Here is a 20220-nt window from a genome sequence, read left to right as displayed (position 1 = left end):
AGAATAAACAGAAAATAGGAAAGGCTATGGAAGAGAATAAGCTGAAAACATTAAAGGCGATGGAAGAGAATAAACAGAAAAGTAGGAAAGGCGACAGAAGGGAATAAACAGGAAAAGAAGAAAGGCGATGGAAGAAATAAACAGAAAAGAGGAAAGGCAATGGAAAAGAAAATAACTGAAAAGAGGAAAGGCAATGGAAGAAAATAAAACTGAAAAGGAGGAAAGGCAATGGAAGAAAATAAACAGAAAAGAGGAAAGACAATGGAAGAGAGTACAAAGAAAAGAGGAAAGGCGATGGAAGAGAATAAACAGAAAAGAGGAAAGGATATGGAAGAGAATAAGCTGAAAAGATTAAAGGCGATGGAAGAGAATAAACAGAAAGTAGGAAAGGCGACAGAAGGGAATAAACAGAAAAGAAGAAAGGCGATGGAAGAAAATAAACAGAAAAGAGGAAAGGCAATGGAAGAAAATAAACAGAAAAGAGGAAAGACAATGGAAGAGAGTACAAAGAAAAGAGGAAAGCGATGGAAGAGAATAAACAGAAAAGAGGAAAGGCTATGGAAGAGAATAAGCTGAAAAGATTAAAGGCGATGGAAGAGAATAAACAGAAAGTAGGAAAGGCGACAGAAGGGATAAAACAGAAAAGAAGAAAGGCGATGGAAGAAAATAAACAGAAAAGAGGAAAGGCAATGGAAGAAAATAAACTGAAAAGAGGAAAGGCAATGGAAGAAAATAAACTGAAAAGAGGAAAGGCAATGAGAAAAGAAAAAAAATAAACAGAAAATGAGAAGACAATGAAGAGAGTACAAAGAAAAGAGGAAAGGCGATGGAAGAGAATAAACAGAAAAGAGGAAAGGCTATGGAAGAGAATAAGCTGAAAAGATTAAAGGCGATGGAAGAGAATAAACAGAAAGTAGGAAAGGCGACAGAAGGGAATAAACAGAAAAGAAGAAAGGCGATGGAAGAAAATAAACAGAAAAGAGGAAAAGTGATGGAAGAAAATAAACTGAAAAGAGGAAAGGCAATGGAAGAGAATAAACAGAAAAGAGGAAAGGGGATGGAAGAGAATAAACAGAAAAGAGGAAAGGTGATGGAAGAGAATAAACAGAAAAGAGGAAAGGTGATGGAAGAGAATAAACAGAAAAGAGGAAAGAATGGAAGAAAATAAACAGAAAAGAGGAAAGGCGATGGAAGAGAATAAACAGAAAAGAGGAAAGGTGATGTAAGCGATTAAAGAGAAAATAAAGGAAAAGCCAAATTGAAAAAGGCAAATAAACAGAAAAAGGAAGGCAATGGAAGAAAATAAACAGAAAAGAGGAAAGGCATGGAAAGAAAAAAGGAAATAAACAGAAAAAGAGAAAGGTCAATTGAAGAAAATAAACAGAAAAGACGAAAAAGCGATGAAAGAGAAAAATAAACGAAAAGAGGAAAGGCGATGGAAGAGAGTAAAACAAAGAAAAGATAAAGGCGATGGAATAGAATAAACAGAGAAAAGAGGAAAGGTGATGGAGAGAATAAATAGAAAAGAAGGAAAGGCAATGGAAGAAAATAAACAGAAAAGACGAAAAGCGATGAAAGAGAATAAACAGAAAAGAGGAAAGGTGATGGAAGAGAATAAACAGAAAAGTGGAAAGGTGATGGAAGAGAATAAACAGAAAAGACGAAAAGCGATGAAAGAGAATAAACAGGAAAGAGAAAGGTGGTATGGAAGAGATAAACATAAAAGAGGTGAAAGGTGGTATGGAAGATAATAAACAGAAAAGAGGAAATTGCGATGAAATAGAAATAAACAGAAAAGAGGAAAGGTGATGAATAGAATCCACATAAAGGAGGAAAGGGCGATGGAAGAAGAATTAAATAGAAAAGAGGAAAGGTGATTGGAAGAGAATAAACAAAAAAGGAAAAGGCTATGGGGGGGAATAGAATAAAACAGAAAAGAGAAAGGCGATGGAAGAGAATAAACAGAAAAGAGGAAAGGGGATGGAAGAGAATAAACAGAAAAGAGGAAAGGCGATGGAAGAGAATAAACAGAAAAGAGGAAAAGCGATGGAAGAGAATAAACAGAAAAGAGGAAAGGCAATGGAAGAGAATAAACATATAAGTGGAAAGGTGATGAGAGAGAATAAACAGAAAAGAGGAAAGGCAATGGAAGAGAATAAACATATAAGTGGAAAGGTGATGAGAGAGAATAAACAGAAAAGAGTAAAGGCGATGGAAGAAAATAAGCAGAAAAGTTGAAAGGTGACGGAAGGGAATAAATAAAAGAACGGAAGGCAATGGATGCAAATAAACAGATAAACGATCGAAAAGAATAAACAGTATAGTGGAAAGGTGATTGAAGAGAATAAACACAAAAAGTAGAAAAGTAACGGAAGGGAATGCAAAATAATGTTTAAACATGCTTTTATTGAAATGCACTAAAAAGTAAAAAATATTTTTTTGAGGTACACCAGGATGTTTTTTACAATTAACCGTGTTTGAAAAAATAAAAGCCTGAGCACCAAATATGATAGGAAATACCACAAAAAAACAATAAATTTTATGTCGTGTAACATTTCCATCCATGTTTGACAACCACGATTTTATTTTTGTAGACATGACTATTTGCAAAAAATCCAGGTGTGGATCATAAAATAATTTTTTACTTTTAAATGCCTTATAATAAAAGCGTGTCTAATTTTTTTCTTATACTTTTTATATTCTATCCTTTCAAGCTTTGACAGAAATTGTGATCGATTTATGATTGTGGTTCAAGAAATTGAACGTGATATCCTGTCGAGCCGAAGAAGGTTTGCAAAATCCGTAGAGTTACCAACGTAATCTACCGAGCTAAAGAAGATATAAAAAAATCCGGAGAGTTATTCACTTCATACATGGGAGAGGTCATTTTAGGGTCACTAGAGGTCACTGCTGACCTATTGGACATGTAAGGTTGTATTTTCACCAAGATTGAGTAACTATGCAAAATTTCAAGTCTATCGGACGAAGGGAACAAGTCGAATATTGAATTTCAAGATATGACCCTAACAGACATAAAAGAAAAAAAAAAAATAAATAAAAATGACAGCTAAAATAAAAGCGCAAGAAAGCGGCAACTGACCACATAGGAAGTGCATTTGAAAACCCACATGGTTTTATATTCAAACTAAAACTCTGACTGCAGTTATAGTTTTTGTTATGCAACAACTCCATAGTCCTTCTTGTTACAGTTTACCAATGGGAAATTTTTTAATGCTCTCATTTCGAAAATTTCCCATTTAAGTGGTCATATCAGTAAAAATGTATGAGAGAGAGAGAGAGAGAGAGAGAGAGAGAGAGAGAGAGAGAGAGAGAGAGAGAGAGAGAAACTGTCACTAGTCGAATATTGAGTGGCACAGAAAGCCTTAACGTGCTCCAGGTATTTTATTGAACAGCTCTGGCTGACTTCTGGTAAATAAGACCGTGTCCTGAAAATTCTGTATCAAAGGATCCGTTAAGTAATGATCTTCTCTATTTCTGTATGAGGTATAACCCAACCCCCCAAACCACAGCCACCCCCCCCCCAAAAAAAAAAAAATAGTGAATCCCATTCCAGTGAAAAAAGGATGAAGTAAAATAATAGCAAAACAACAGTGACGGTTTTGCTGGGCTGAACTGCCGAGCAATAAAGGGTTGGTATATTGACCTAACAGTAACGGATTTGGAGAAATTATATAAATGCACAAGCCGCAGCTTTAAATCCCATAGGAATGCTTTTGTGGATGCAAGAAATACCTACGTTATGAACTTGTTTTCTCCTAACCCCATTCTGCTGTTCAAGGATATTAAATAAAGGCAGAGGCAATTCCTCTGAGACCTTGAGCTTTTATTTGACTGCAGCTCCTGTGTTGGTCGAATGTCAGAACTACAGTATCTAACTGCAAGCCAAGATCGTTGAATATTCAAGTGCATGAAAAACAAAAGAAACGATGCACCAGAAGCACGCGAATTCCCCTGCGGACTACTCCATTATTTCCTTCCCATTATGAGGTTATGGAACATTATTCAAGAATGTCTCTCATTTATATATTCTCATTTAGGTACTAATATTTTAGAGAAATATATAACTTTATGAAAAATATTTAACTAGACGTTTTCTTTTACCATAATTTTCAATCGACAATAAGAATCAGAAGTCAACTACCAACAATTTGTGTTCAAGTTTATGATCAGATTAAAAATGATTAGTTTAATCTTCATTAATTGCATACGCATAATTGTAGAAAAGCATAATAGTATCCTGATTTAATATTATCAGCTCTAAAAAACTATAAAAAGTTTAAGTCAAAGCTACCTGTAAATTTTTTTACGGCTCCATAGCATCATCCAGTCACCATCCCCCACCCCCGCCACGCTTCGCCCCTCGTGCCCCCAAGAGCAAGTATTTGATGCTATAAGAATAATCGCAAACTTTCTGAGATCACTTCGTCTGCACTTCCGATATTGATTGCCGTCAACACGCACAAGCGCTCACCTTCACCTCTCTTTCCAATATTAAAAAAAAAGAAAAAAAAAGTTGCAAAACATCTTCGACCTCAAGTGCTACCCTAGTCATTTTCTATCATAAGTTATAAGAACTATGCTGAAGAACTTTGTGTTTAATTTACCGTATGCTGTTATTAATTACCTATCTTAGTCACGCTGAATAGTGAACATTGTATGATCAACTCTCAGAACAAGAGTTTTTAGTTGCTTGAAAAAATACCAAACCTTAGAAAACTAAAGCATTAAAAATGCGGATGCTGTAAATGTTTTAAGAAGCTACAAATGGCTACCAGATGTTTACGTTATCTTAATTATACGCATACTGATGTAGGTTCGTCAAAATGTGTTTCTAGTTTTAGGAAACATGAAAATAATTTCTTCCCATGGAAATGATAAATGTTTTAAGAAGCTACAAATGGCTACAAATGATAAATGTTTTAAGAAGCTACAAATGGCTCCATTGAAGTCAATAGATTGAAGGATAGAACCAACTGGCTGACAGCGACTTTGTTTGTAGAATTACCAAGTCTAGCATGTTCAATGAAGATTAGAGACTGATGGAAACCAGCTATCAGATCTATCTTGAAAGCACTGCCAAAAGTTCAGTTTTGAAAATGAATAGACAGCTAAAATCGTACGGCGAAATAGACCAAGAAGGACACTAATAGCTATCTATTAGACGGTGTGCCTCTTTCAGTAATAAGGGTTTGTAAAATTCCCTCCTTAGATATGGAACTGCTCCAATGATTAGTGTATGCAACCCAAAAAGACGATCTCGTTTTGTTCCTATCAAGAAATGCTTATTATCTGAATCCTTTGCCAAAAAACATTAACATCAGATGTATTCAATATCCAAGTTATCAAACATCCCCGTAAAGAGAGAAATAAAATGAGACAAAAGTCAAGAGGGAGGTTGATATCTAATGCATTTTTAGGAGAATGAATTTTTTGTGCACCCCTTCATAAATGAAGAGGAACAGATGAAGAGGCACAAGCAACCTTGGCTGGATAAGTTACTGCGTATATTTGGAAAAAGAACATTAAAAAGCAGGTCTAGAAATGTAATGGAATTGAAGGGCAAACCTTTTTCTTTGAAATTTGTAATTCCAGATCATTTTTTAATGTGTTCCCAGGTTGGATACTACTCACAGACATAGCACTGAACCTGGCATATTATAAAAGATAATATATTTTTATGGAAAGTCACTTAGTACTCTCTAAAATCATTTTAATTCGGTTTAACTAGAAAGATGACAAAACTGTATTGACGACCAATAATCTTTGTTTGATCTCATATCTCATCTAGTAAATGATCCAGGCATCAATGTCGAAGTTGCTATGATTCTGTCAACATGAGCTGATTATGTTAGATTGTCAAAAATATTTACCCCAAGGTTCTTTGCCATGGGAAGTTGTTATGATAAGGATCACAACAAGATTGCTAGTAGAATTTTGTGATTTGTAACAAAGTGTTTTACAACCTTGTTGGAAGCCTGATATAGTTGAGACTAGATAACCATCATAATACTGAGGACTGTCCATTTAGGGAATATTACGACTGAGGATGGTTTGGACTGTGAATACCTAATTCGCTGTTCGCTATTATCTGGAATATTCGATCTGTTAAGCAATGATTTAGCCAGGCTCTATAGGTCCACCTGTTCTCTTGCATTTTGATTAATGCATATGAAGTAATTAACTTTACAAAACACTTAACAAAATTAAAATATAGTGACAAATTTGCATTCTTAGATTCTAGTAATCTTGTGATTGATTCCACCTGACTAGCTGAGGTATTGGAGATTTTCCATGGGTAACACTATGTTTGTTATTTGAAAAAGGCTGTTATATGTTAGCAGGCTTACCATTGGTTTCCCAATGATTTTTTGAAAATCTTGATAAGATGGGATGTTAGCAATGAGGTCAGTATGATTCTGGAGATAGCTTTTGCTACCCAAATCTGATGCAATGTGGCTATTTGTTGAGAATTTTCATCTCAGGAGTTACATTGGTTTTCTTAATCCTGATAATACTAGCTTACCAACCCGGCAACGCCCAGGATAATACTGAATGACAACAGATAAACACTTTCATTCTCTTTCTTTCTCACTTTTCCCTCTTTCTCCTCCCTAACACCCCTTCTATTCTCTCTCTCACTTCCTCTCTCTCACACTCTCTCATTTCCTCTCCCTCTCATTCTTTCTTTCTCTCACTCTCTCCCTCCCTCCCCCAGGTGCCCACCCCTCTCTCTTTTTCTCTCAACAACCCCCTTGTGACTTTTTCCCTCTTTCTTCTCCCTAACACCCCTTCTACTCTCTCTCTCTCTGTTACCCGCTCCCTAAACCCCACCCCCTTTGGTGCCATTGATGTCTTGCTGTCACAGTATTCTTTTCCATATAGTAAGTCATTGCATACCGAAATTAGGTATGATAAATTCGTAAAGTTTATTTAGTTACGCTAAGTATACAGGAAGAACCAGCCCCGTTTCAGGGAAGCCCTTCCCACCCACACTTATGGTGCTCTTTGGTGCTAGTGATGTCTTACCTCCACAGTGCTGATTTCTAGTTAGTAAGTCATATGTATACCCAGCTTACTTGAAATTGCTCAATACATTTCATAGTTATGCTGGCACATACCTAGTACATACATACATAGGCTGCGAGGAAGGGGTCAGGTCCAACTGTTGAGTTAATTGCAGTAAATTGATTTCCTTCCCAACCATTTCTTCTATGAAGTTAGGATTTTGTTATTCCATGGATTAAAGAATGCCTCTGGGCATGAGGAGATCATTTTTTAACAGACTTTGTCTCATGCTTCATTCATTTACAGTGTTATTGATTAAGACACTTTTGTTTTTATTTGTCTTTTGAGTGATTGCCAAAGTTCATTTATCATAGGAATTGTTGGACTTTGTCTTACGGCTGGATAGCAAAGAGTGCAATGAAAATTTGTACTGACGGGAGATTATGATGAAAACTGGGTTCATTAGATGGCTTGCAATTGAGTCTGTGCCACATACATTGATTGAATTGTTTATGGTCTGGCATCAAGCATATCTCCTACTAAGAGGATTTAGTATCTGTCAATCCCTCTGTATTGCCGTAGTTAAATGGAAGTCACCTGCCTCTGGAAACCTGGGGATTAAATGAGAATGCAGTTTTGCAGGATGGTGATTTGAGCCAAAACAATAAAGTAAAGTATGAAAGAAGACTCATGTGAGCCTGCTCAAAAATCTCATAAAATAACTTCTGTAATTTCAACGATTTAACTACGTGACTTTAAAAATCATTGCACCTTTTACTCACAGTTGGATAAAATAGAACATAGTTAGGTTGCACTTGAGGATACAAAAGTAATGGATGTAAGGGAGCTGGCAGATGGCTGGTTCTGGTGACTAAAGGATGGTTAGAGCAACGCTGATTTTGCAATGCCTCCGCAAAGTATAAATAGAAGATAGACGGGGAAGGAGGAGGAGGAGGGTCATCTCCACGGAGACGACCTGTTTCCCAACATTCAGTCGATCTTGGTCCTCTTTGAATACAGGATCATTCATCAAAAACTCCAATAGCACATGTTTATGGTCTTTGCTGCTACCTAGATCCTTACTTGCACAGAAAATAATCTTTTTGTTTTTAGAAATTTATGATGACTTGAGGGGCACTTAAAGGAACACTTTTCCTCATTTCTTCACATTATCAAATTATGACAAAGAGAGAGAGAGAGAGAGAGAGAGAGAGAGAGAGAGAGAGAGAGAGAGAGAGAGAGAGAGAGAGAGAGAGAGAGAGAGCGCTCTAATCTCGCTGTCACATTACGTGCTCATAAACATGAGCTCCATGTTCCTGAAAAGTGAAGAATCGTGTTACACTTCGTAGGTTTTTGATTTTCTCTTAGAAAAGACAGACACTGATGACTGATTGACCTCATATGGATTAACGAATATGCTTATACAAAAGCGGAAGCTCTAAGAGGTGGAATTATTTGCGTCATGCACGTATTGTACTATGTGACTTATTTTGCGAGACAATCTCTATTGATTTAAAATCATTCCTCCTCGATTTTTTATAAATATCAAGAATTATTTTATACTTCGCAAGACTAATGAAACTGGTCAATGGCCATAAAGTTCTGAAATGGAGTAGAACATTTCAGTTCAGTACATGAAAAGCTGTACTAATTTGTTATTTACTCTTTATAGCCTTTCAGTTGTACCGAACAGATATTAGCTGGTTTCTTTTCAGCGTAAAAGTTCATGTAATGCTAAACAGATCATAGCTTAACAACAGGCAATACAGGTAGCTGATCATTTCTCTCTGATTTTCCTTTATTGATTGGTATCCTGTAAGCCAACTTTCCATCTATAATTACTAGTAAGAAAATTAGATGATCATATTTACCTGACCTATTTTATAAGTTTTTATGCATTTTTAGGACGTCCACTCAAATGAAAAGGCATCATCGGAAAGTTTCATTTTGTATGAAAGTGTCAAGAGGGTAGTTAAAATCATTTGTGGCTGACTTTTACATTATGGGGTGGAAGAACAGTTAAAGGTGGAAGGAAAACAAATCGAAACAAGGGAATGGGTGAGGAGTTTCTAACTCATCTGCTGGGATTTTTGCTTTACATTATCTGTTAAGCCAAGCACTGGGTGGGCACTTTCGGCCGTTCAGCACTGAAGGCAGTGAAGAGAGGGAGTTGGAGTGGCTGGACAGCAAAATGAAAATAGACCCAGAAAATGAAGGAAATTGAAGGCCAGGATCTAAAGGAGGAACTGGGAGAAAATCTCACATTTCCACTGACAAGTAAATGAGAATGGAGAATGGGAAATAAAACGATAAAAAGTGGGTGGGTGCAGCTAGGGACTGAAAGGACTCTGCAAACACCCCTTGGCAATGCCTACAGTGCACCACGTGAGGTATACTGACGGCACTACTCGGTTATAAGTAGCGACTAATTTAATCTTCAATTCCACAATCTCTAAAATGTAACTTTCCTTGTGACCCATGAAGACAGTAACAAACCATTTCTCCACCTTTCGTTGTAGAAGTCCAAAGTGAATAGCTTGTGAAGCATTTGATTTCCTTGAAAGGGGAGTTCATCGACAAGATAACCATAGTCCTTCACTTAAGAATTGTTTCTACATCATAACTTAAGCTTATAAAATGCGGTGCAAAAAGTAATATCGTGCAAAGAGAAATTCAAAGTTATTAAGCGATTATATTCAATCATCTTAATCTTATGCAGCACATGCTTGAGAATTCGAAAACCTCCTTATGGACAAAATAACCTATTTTTATTATTAACCACCACTTATAATTATTAATCTTATGTATAAGTGGGCAACAATCGGATGCTCTTACCGGCTGCGTTTATGAAAAGGATACAGTCTTTGGTCCTCCTGGTTGTCTTCTTCAATGGAGCCATTCTGATTTGACTTGGACATCCTAATGGTGAAGGAGGAAGTAGTCATGGCGCCGGTAATGGAGTCTGGAAGCCTCTGCAGAGGAAGCACCACCAGGTGGCAGCGATGTCTGTGTCTGATATCGACGGTTACCTGTGAGGCATCTTTTCCTTCTCGAGGGGACACATCACTCGTGGAATTTTCGCGCTTCTCTATGCATACGGGGCTACGAGACTTAATGTCCTTTCTAAGAGATCTGCAGTGGGGTTCTTGAACTCAAATATCATTTTTTGTACTTATTTTACGATGAACATTAATTCATAACATCATAAATTGTAGCTTGTCTTTGCTAGTTCAAATTCCTAATGGCGAGAAACGAAAAGAAATTCTCATCACTAAACCATATTGTTCTTTTCTATAAATGTATACTTTTTCTTCAAGTACTAGACAAAAATGACGCTCTAATATTTCTATCAGCATGAACAGTTTTCTTGTGTAAAGAGTAGGTTTTTCCCAACCAGTAATTAAAACTATATTCAATATTAACTCTAACTGTAGAAAAACAGAGCTGTGTGCATTAATTTTCTAGATAGTGCTCACCGGGGAACACCCTAATGTGACGTCATTGGCAGATGAAATTCATGACGTTTCTGATCCTTTCTTGAACGATACTTTGTGGCATGCGATTTAAGTCATAAGATTTCAAATGCCAGTCTATTTCACTCCAGCTTCTCTCAGCTTTATATTGAGCTGATAAGATTATCTCACACCAAAGTCGTCATAAAAGGATACTCTTGTCTGTTATTCACTATTTGTTTAATATAACTTTGTGGCTATTCGTCTAAATCCGACATAATTTGGTAACAATTGTAATCAAACAAAACAGGATTATCTTTTCAAACTAAGGAAATACAACCCTCTGCAATACATGGTCTCTCAGCGTTATGAGATTACAAGTTACTGTGCTTTCTCCTTATGAAGTAAGTTTTCAGCGTCATACTCTTCTGATAATAAGGTTTAATTCCTTTAGCCTAGTGTGCTACGTGAAACAAACAGTCATCTTTCTGATTTGGTGCTTAGAATCCTCTACGATTAGCGAATCCCTTCTATTAGGATTTAAGGTGCTCTATTTTCAGCATCAACTCAACTGCTATGTCTTCATGTTTCTAGTCCTTAAATAGGTGACTTTTACCTCTCTCTTACTGGGAGTATGTACAAATGTATATATATATATATATATGTATCGCGTGTGTGTGTGTGTGCTTGTACATACTCCCAGTTAGAGAGGGGTAAAAGTCACCTATTTAAGGACTTATAATGTGAGAGAAAATGAAGAATACATAGCAGTTGAGTTGATACTGAAAATTAGAGCGCCTTAATCCCTGAACGAAGGGATTCGCTAATCGTAGAGGATTCTAAGCACCAAATCAAAAAGATGACTGTTTGTTTCACGTAGCACACTAGGCTAAAGGAATTAAACCTTATTATCAGAAGAGTATGACGCTGAAAACTGACTTCATAAGGAGAAAGCACAGCAACTTGTTATCTTATAACGCTGAGAGACCATGTATTGCAGAGGGTTGTATTTCCTTAGTTTGAAAAGATAATCCTGTTTAGTTTGATTACAATTGTTACCAAATTATGTCGGCTAAAGGTTTATATCGATTCTGACCATTACAAATCAACGCCGATCTCGTTGTATTTGTAATTAGAATCGATATGAGACCCCCTCCACCATGCTAGCCGATTCGAGCGTTTGACCCACACAGCCTTGTTATGAATATTTATCACATCACCGTGATTCATATAAATCATTCGAGCTACAAATGTCCTTTAATATCTAATTCGCTCTACCTCGGAATTGATATATTTTCATATATGTACCGAGGGGGAATTTTTTAGTTGATAATAATTTCGTACCCCCATGGGATCGAACCACCGTCCAGTTGGACGGAGAATGAAATCAGGATCGAACAGTGACGCTACCGAAACGGCTATCAGAGAGGCTAAAGGTTTATATCGATTCTGACCATTACAAATCAACGCCGATCTCGTTGTATTTGTAATTTGAATCGATATAAACCTTTAGCCTCTCTGATAGCCGTTTCGGTAGCGTCACTGTCCGATCCTGATTTCGTTCCCCGTCCAACTGGACGGTGGTTCGATCCAATGGGGGTACGAAATTATTATCAACTAAAAAATTCCCCCTCGGTACATATATGAAAATATATCAATTCCGAGGTAGAGCGAATTAGATATTAAAGGACATTTGTAGCTCGAATGATTTATATGAATCACTGTGATGTGATAAATATTCATAACAAGGCTGCGTGGGTCAAACGCTCGAATCGGCTAGCATGGTGGAGGGGGTCTCATATTGATTCTAATTACAAATACGAGATCGGCGTTGATTTGTAATGGTCAGAATCGATATAAACCTTTAGCCTCTCTGATAGCCGTTTCGGTAGCGTCACTGTCTGATCCTGATTTCGTTCCCCGTCCAACTGGACGGTGGATCGATCCCATGGGGGTACGAAATTATTATCAACTAAAAAATTCCCCCTCGGTACATATATGAAAATATATCAATTCCGAGGTAGAGCGAATTAGATATTAAAGGACATTTGTAGCTCGAATGATTTATATGAATCACGGTGATGTGATAAATAAGTTTCTTGCAGGTATCTTCATACCGACAAAGTTTTTTCCGATTCTCGTTCGTCAATTTCTGGTGAAAAATACGCAGACTTCCTTCTTCCATTTATTGAATTTTGTCGCGACAGCTGTTTCGCCTTATGGCATTATCAAGCGACTACCGACTTACAATTTGGCCTTTCGGCCTATTTATTTCATCGTGTGGGAAGTATGACCTTGAGGTATGGGTACTGGTTAGTCTAGGGATTAACAGCTTAAGGGCGTTGTTTTGGATACAAAGAACATAAGGACATATGTACTGTGACAATAACAGTGAAAGTATAAACAGTGGTTAAATAAATATTCAAAATACAATGCCATGTGCTAGTGTTTCCTTAAATGTATGTTTAAGATTTAATGTTACATGTTGGTTTTAGATAAATTACAAAATTGCATACAGGAATAAAAATGAATATAGAAATCTAAATACAGGGAAAATTTTTTTTTTTTATAGTATGCATAAAGGTACAAGTCAGATAATTTCTGTTTATACATAAATGTGTATAACTTAAATTTGAGTGAGTGAGCGTGTGTGTGTGTGTGTGTGTATGTGTGTGTCTAAATGGTCTACGTTGGTTAACGGCTGCAGATTCGTGTTGGGCGGGGTCTCAACGACCTGAGCAAGGATGTTACTTGGCTCTCGCTGGGCCCTCTCGTGTCTTCTAAGGGGCGCGATATTCTCGGTGGGTTGGGGCGTGTTGTCTGGTCCCTGTTGACTTGCGTATTCCTTCTCCTGCTGGAGGGGAGTATATGGTCCGACTCTTGTTGGACGTTCAAGGTCGGCTTCTGAATAACGATGCTCACCGCTTCGGTTATTAAGAGACGACCATAGTTGTCTTCTCTGTGCACGACCTGGGTGCCTTCTATGAGCTCTTGTAGAGATGGCTTCCTGTCGTGAACATCTATGTAATGTTGATGGATGGCCCCTTGATTTCTGTGAGCCAGCAGACGTCTCCGAAGGGTCGTTGTAGTGTGCCCGATGTAGTTTTGGCTGTGAGATTGACACATCTCTGGACAAGTAAATTTGTAAACTACATTCCTGCACATCTCCTTCGGTCCCCCCGGAGCGGTGCTGTTCTTCATTATTAGGGCTGCTACAAGGTTGGGCTTACTATATATCCTGAGGCTTATTTTGTGGTAAGGGGCTTTTGGGGTTACGCCTCTGTTTATTATCCCGCATAGTGTGCAGCAATCCTCCTTGTATGCAGACCCATAATGTACACGATGGTAAATAATCAAGTTCTCGTTTTTCGTTGTCGTGTTGGGTTGGTAAAATTGGAAGAATTTTACCAACCCAACATTAAGCAAGTTTGGCCACCCCTGGCATATATAATACTATTTTCTGGCGAATTTCATGCTATCTAATTCGCAGATAACATTTTGTAATGTTATTGTCATACAGTACTTCCTCGCTTATATGTCCTAATCTCCTTACACAATATTTATTGCTGTCATCCATTCCTCTAGTTCCTTTCGCCACCATTTCCATCTTTGGACGTTTTAATTACCTGGCTTAAATCCTCAACAGATGGTTTTTAAACATAATCAAACTGAACTACATTCACTCTTGCATCATTCCTGTCTACCAGCCTCCTCCCTTTTGCATTGAGCAACTTTTTATGTTACTTGCTTTATCAAAAGAGTATCATTTCTTACAGACAACACATTCTTTCTCGCAGGGAAAATGGGCGTTCTTTAATGTAGGAATCATTAATTAAAACAAGACAACAGCGCCACATTTGCTAGAAAAACTGCGATTTAATTAAGGTCTTACAATTCGGTCATCTTGTTGAGCTTATATCTATGCTTGCCACCTGTGGTTTTAAAGTTTGTACCGACTATCTTTATCCCAAAACTGAATCACAAATCTTGTCTCAGTAATATTTCTTTATTCAGAGAAAATAATTTTCTCACGACTGTTACCCCTAAAGACAGCAAAACAACAACGTACTTTCACATACTTTTCTTTTGTAACGAGGGTTTTTTTTTTTTTTTTTTTTTTAACAAATTAGCTATCATGCATTTGAATTAAAAACCCGAGTTGTTACTTGGTTAAGCACAAAGACATCACACCCCTGTTCAATAAACCTCTGTCATTTTTAAGTGTAAATGTAATGCTGTATTGCTGTAGTGGAGGGCCAAACGCATGTAGGATGGTTTGCGCACCTCAGAATTTCATTGAGAACGAATAAATCATTAGCAAAATCCAACATACAGTATCAATCTTGGATAAACTGGAGCCAGCGACGATCGTTATACTTGTAAACGCTTTCTCTTTTCTTCGGCTACGGCATGCAGGGGTAAGGGCGACTGGATAACAGAGAAAGGCCACAACTAGCCATGGTAGAAACCATTTACAATATGAAAGTACGGCTCAGTCTCTGCAATAGTTTTTCGTTTACCGATAACACTCCATTATGTTTTATTGCATTCTAATTCTAATGTCCAAAAGTTATTCCAGTCGTTCTTTTTCCTCTTTGTTAATTCTTTTGTGAGCCCTGATTTTTTTTCTTTATTGTACGGCGTGAGGTTATTTACACACGCTCACACACACATTTATATATATATATATATATATATATATATATATATATATATATATATATATATATATGTATAGATATATATACATATATATGTGTATAGATATATATATATATATATATATATATATATATATATATATATTATATATATATATATATATATATATATATATATATTGTACATGTATGCACGTGCGCGCGTCCAAGTGCATATATTTTCATTTATCAGCTTACCTTGAAATAAAACGAGTTTGTTTGATCAAGTACTTGTTACGCTAATCAAGCAAAGAAAGCGGCTAAATCTTCAGGTTGCATATATGAACTGAAATTTTCCTCCTATAAACATTGTCATACAAGAAGTCGTGTTGCACATCACCCTCCAAAGCACAATTGTTTATGAGCCGAGTGTTTGATTTAAATGGCCGGGATTTGGCAGCTGGAATCCAGGACTATTGAATGGCGAGGAATGTTCAGAGATCGGCACTCCTCCCCCACGTGGCACCCATCGCATGTCAGCAGATCCATAACTATTTCTAAGGAACGCAAAGAACATGAAAGCTTGTATTTCAGACCATAACCTTTTAAATGACAAATTCAAAGCTATTCTGCCATGTGACAATGTTCCTAAATAAAGAAGTTCTTTGGTGACCGCGAAACACAAAATCGCAAGGCCGGATGCGTCCACACCATCCACCGCACTGGTCACAGGGTTACTGAGAGGCAGTCTCAGCTCTCAGGAGTCAGGCAGCTTGCTAATCTCGCAGTGCCAACGAGTATGGAGGAAGGGAGGAGGAGAAAAAGGTGAGGGGATCGGTATAGGAAGGTGTGGGGGGTGGGGAGGAATTCAGAAGCGCTGACCCCAGAACTCGTAGAGCTGCGTTTGCATGTTGCCCTCGGAATCCCATCCCCTCCACCCACACACACGCGAACAAACACCAACACTCTCCCCAAAGCTCTGGATCATTTTCATGTCTCAACACCTCTCATTGAGGTTGAACGCGCCAATCAGGACGTATACAACCTCACGCGCTCTCCAAAGAACTGACACAGCAACCCAAGGAGATGCGTGCAAAATGCAAATAGAAGTACACACAAACATTAGGCTTACTCGAACCGACAAATGAGATACTCCTTGTAAAGGACGCACTCCAGTAGAAACGTCTCCGTCTGTTGGAACAACCTTGACTTTGGATTTCCTAAAACAATAGCAGAAGATAACAGGATAAATACAATTCTAAAACTCAAGAAATCGCAAAGAGGTCAGAATGGATATTACGAATATACATATGTACCTGCATACACACAGACACACACACGCGCGTGCGCACACACACACACACACACACTAACATATATATATATATATATATATATATATATATATAATATATATATGTTGTGTGTGTGTGTGTGTGTGTGCGCGCAAGCATTTGTGTGTAAGTTAGTTTGCATATTATTTATATTCTTAATGGGCTCAAGAGGTGATTTAGGAGTTATTAATGAAAAGAGGATCAGAAAATGGATATTACGAATTATACATATGCTACCGCTGCGATACACCACAGAGACACACACACGCGCGAGCGCACACACACACACACAGCAGCACACATATATAATATGTTATTAAATTATATAATATATTATTATTATAATTAATATAGTATATAATAATATTATGTGGTGTGTGTCGTGTGTTGTGATGGTTGTGTGCTGTGTGTGCCAAGCATTTGGGTGTGTAAGTTAGTTTGCATATTATTTATTTATTATTTCTTAATGGGCTTCAAGAGGAGTGGATTTTAGGAGTTATTAATGAACTGTCTGAAAGTGTTAATATTTGGTATGCTTGGCTTGTTGCTATGATATTCGAAATTTTGAGCCTTTTTTTCATGTGCTCAGCGGTAAGGCTTCAAGATTTTCATTTTCCACTATAAACAACAATATTGCTACTTTAGGAGGTTAGAAAATATCTGAACACGTTGTTTTACGTAATTCTATTCAGCGTGGTATGATGTAGGGTGGTTATCTAAGTGAAAGTTTTCTAGCTGAAATATACGTAAGTAAATATCGGTAACGGCTTACGAAATAGAAGACATACAATCATTTCAACATAATCTATGTTTTGATGGACAAATTTGAGACCCAGTTAATCAATTTACATCTAGGTCTATAATACTCCATGCTAGATTTTGCAAAGAAAAGTGGCTGCAACCTTTAATCCGCAGTACTGGAATTCCCGCTGTCCAGCGCTGACTGTAGTATCTGTCCAGACTGGGAAATCGATACCGATGCCAGAGAGCTTCTCAACGGGAAGTCTTGAGGTGTAGCCATTAATTATGGTCAACTTCCAATAGCATAAGAGTGAAGGAAAGACACCGCTTTGTGAAAAAGTGCCCTTGTCGGGAAACAAAATGCACGTTGAACTTAAAATATTTGAGCAGATGTCAACGGTTTCTTAAGATAGATCAACGTGTTTTATTATGCTGTTTAAATCTCGTCAGTCCAAACACATAAGCACACACACACACACACACCACACACATATATATATATATATATATATATATATATTATATATATATATATATATATACATATATATATATATATATATATATATACGTGATCCTTTTTTGTTAAGTATTATTATATATATATATTTTGTCAGTACGTGATCCTTTTTCGTTAAGTATTATTATCAAATTAACTTTTGTTTTTAATCAATTTGTTAAACCTAGTTTTATGAGTTCCACTTGTCGTTTCACCTCTAGAGTAAAACAATTGTTTGCATGTTGTTAACGTTTGTGTTTGTTTTTTAAGGAGGTTGTGTGCTTGGTCCCTCCCATGTGGAAAAGGGGGGCGACTTCTTAGCTTCTGTGAGGAGAACAGGCAGTCGGTCTCTGGACCTTTTCCTATTCAGAACATTTTTGCTTTGCTTCCTGGATGAAGAGAACCTTCTGCCGTCACTTGCTTCTTGATGGTTGCAGCCTCAGCTGGTGAATTTCCCTCATCGTCAGAGCTTGATGATTTATATTGGATAGCCGCTATCTTCCAATCTGTAGATCTCTCTAGATTACCTATTTACGGGTCCTTTGGAATTCACCACGCCACCGCTTGTTCAGATATAAAGCCAGGGGGATCTCGCTATCCCATGGTAAGGTTTTTGATACCTATAATTGTTATTGATCACGGCTATGGATTTGTTGTGGCTTCTCAACTGGGTTGAGTTGGTTAACCACCTTTTTGCTCTACTCCAGACGTGGAGGATACCCTTACTCTTTAAAAAGAGTATTAATAATTCATGTTTCAAGAAGCTCATAGTGACAAGTTTATTTATAGGAAAACTAGCGTGTATTTCATCAGGATATTCTTTCTTGATTATTTCTTCCTCCTTTCTGGACCCCCTTAATTTGGGTTGAATGTGTTTGTGTCCCTGTCTTAATTTTGTATATGTGTAGTTTGAGATATTATTATCAAGTGTGATAGTGATTCATTTATTTCCTGTACTTAAGAAGTTTAGCTCTGCAATTTCTATATGTCGTTTCATGTATTAGGTTAATGGTTTTTCGTTGTGTTTGTTTACTCCCCCCGACTTGAATTCATCCTTTCACTTTGATAATTGATTTTTTGGTATGATTCCACGCTATTGTGGAGTTCATATTGGTGTTATAAGAATACTTGAAGAGGATGTTGATTGGTGTATTCTGGTGACAGTAAAACGAACCATTACAAATTTGCGACTGTGACAGGATAATACGATTCTGTGTATCCATTTGTGCGTGTAAGTTTGGTTCTTGGGGGAGAGGAGGTTTTCGGAAGGATACATATTTACACCTCCTCAATTTTTGGTTTGGTAGAAGCCGTGTTGTTCTTGCAAGGATAATTAGTGTAAAGTGTCCATCATGTCTAAATTGGATGTGAATGAGCTCCTGAGTGGAGTTGGATGGCAGGAAAGGTTGGCTGAATTGAGTAAGTCAGAGTTAGAAGAGGTAGCGAATTATTTTGAAACTGAGTATCCGGTGTCAATCAGAAAGGGTCTACTATTGCTACAGGTTTATGAATATGTGAAATCTGGAAAGGGATCAGGTGGTGAAGAGGGTAAACATATTAAGGAAGAAGTAGCTATTGAATTAGTCTGTAAGCATATTGAGTTAAAGACGTTAGAATTTAATCTGGAGAAATTCAAAGCTGATGAAAGGGAGAGGGAGGGGCAGTTGGAAATGGAGAGGCTCGATGTAGGTCCTCCAGCCCCTTTCCCTAACCCAGATAGGTCGGTAACGCCTACGATCAATTTGCCACAGGCACTTAGATTTGTTCCAAATTCCAGGGGTGTAACATGGCGGAATTTTTCGTTTCGTTCAAAAGATCTGCAGCTACATTAGATTGGCCACAAGAGTTTTGGGCTACCCTTATATACCTAATGTAAACTAATTGGTAGGGCGCAGAAAGTTTACGTTATCCTCGATGAGGGTTTGTCTTCAGATTATGACTTTGTCAAATGAATTGTTCTGAGGCCATATGAGTTGGTCCCTGAAGCGTATCATCAACGCTTTAGAAGTTTGCAAAAGGGGGAAGATCAAACCTTCATAGAGTTTGCACGAGGGGAAAAGCAATCAATAGAGGATTGGTTTAAATCTAAAGAAGTGGACGATTTTCAGAAGAAGAAAGAATTGGTGTTGGTAGAGGAATTCAAAAAGTGTGTGCTGGACAAGTTAAAAGTTCATTTGGACGAATTAAAACTCGACACTACTTGTCTCATAAAGATGAGTTAGGTGGTATGTCCTTCAATATGAAGCCTGGCTGGAGAAGAAATGGTTGGAGTAATAATAACAATTACAGGTCTAATAATTCTAGTAAAATGATAATAATAGGGGTAATAATATTAAGGGTAACGAAGCTGTAACTGTAATAAATCTTCTTCACCCAACAGGTTTACCAGAAAGCCTAATAATCATGATAAGAGGGGGCATGTTAAAAGCTTGTGCTATGCCTCTCGGAAATCCCAGAAATCCCAGAAAGGTAATGCTCGTCCTGTAATGGGAGTCGAAAAAAAAAAAAGACCGAGACCGTAATTCGAC

General features: G+C 37.4%; 1 protein-coding gene across 1 annotated transcript in view; it reads right to left on the bottom strand.

Moving 5' to 3' along the window:
• Positions 1-15841, bottom strand: part of LOC135205698 (uncharacterized) — a 177765-nt gene extending 161924 nt beyond the window's left edge. The window contains exons 1-2 of the mRNA XM_064236636.1: positions 15721-15841; positions 9886-10264 (exon numbers count right to left, since the gene is read on the bottom strand). Of these exons, the coding sequence (XP_064092706.1) occupies positions 9886-9971 (86 nt within the window). The 5' untranslated portion in view covers positions 9972-10264; positions 15721-15841. The remainder of the gene's footprint in view (positions 1-9885; positions 10265-15720) is intronic.
• Between the last annotated feature and the right edge of the window lie 4379 nt (positions 15842-20220).

This window comes from Macrobrachium nipponense, chromosome 11 (assembly GCF_015104395.2).
Source record: "Macrobrachium nipponense isolate FS-2020 chromosome 11, ASM1510439v2, whole genome shotgun sequence".
Classification (NCBI taxonomy): Eukaryota; Metazoa; Arthropoda; class Malacostraca; order Decapoda; family Palaemonidae; genus Macrobrachium; species Macrobrachium nipponense.
The sequence above is the reverse complement of the archived record's forward strand: the minus strand, read 5'-3'. Positions and strand labels throughout refer to the sequence as shown.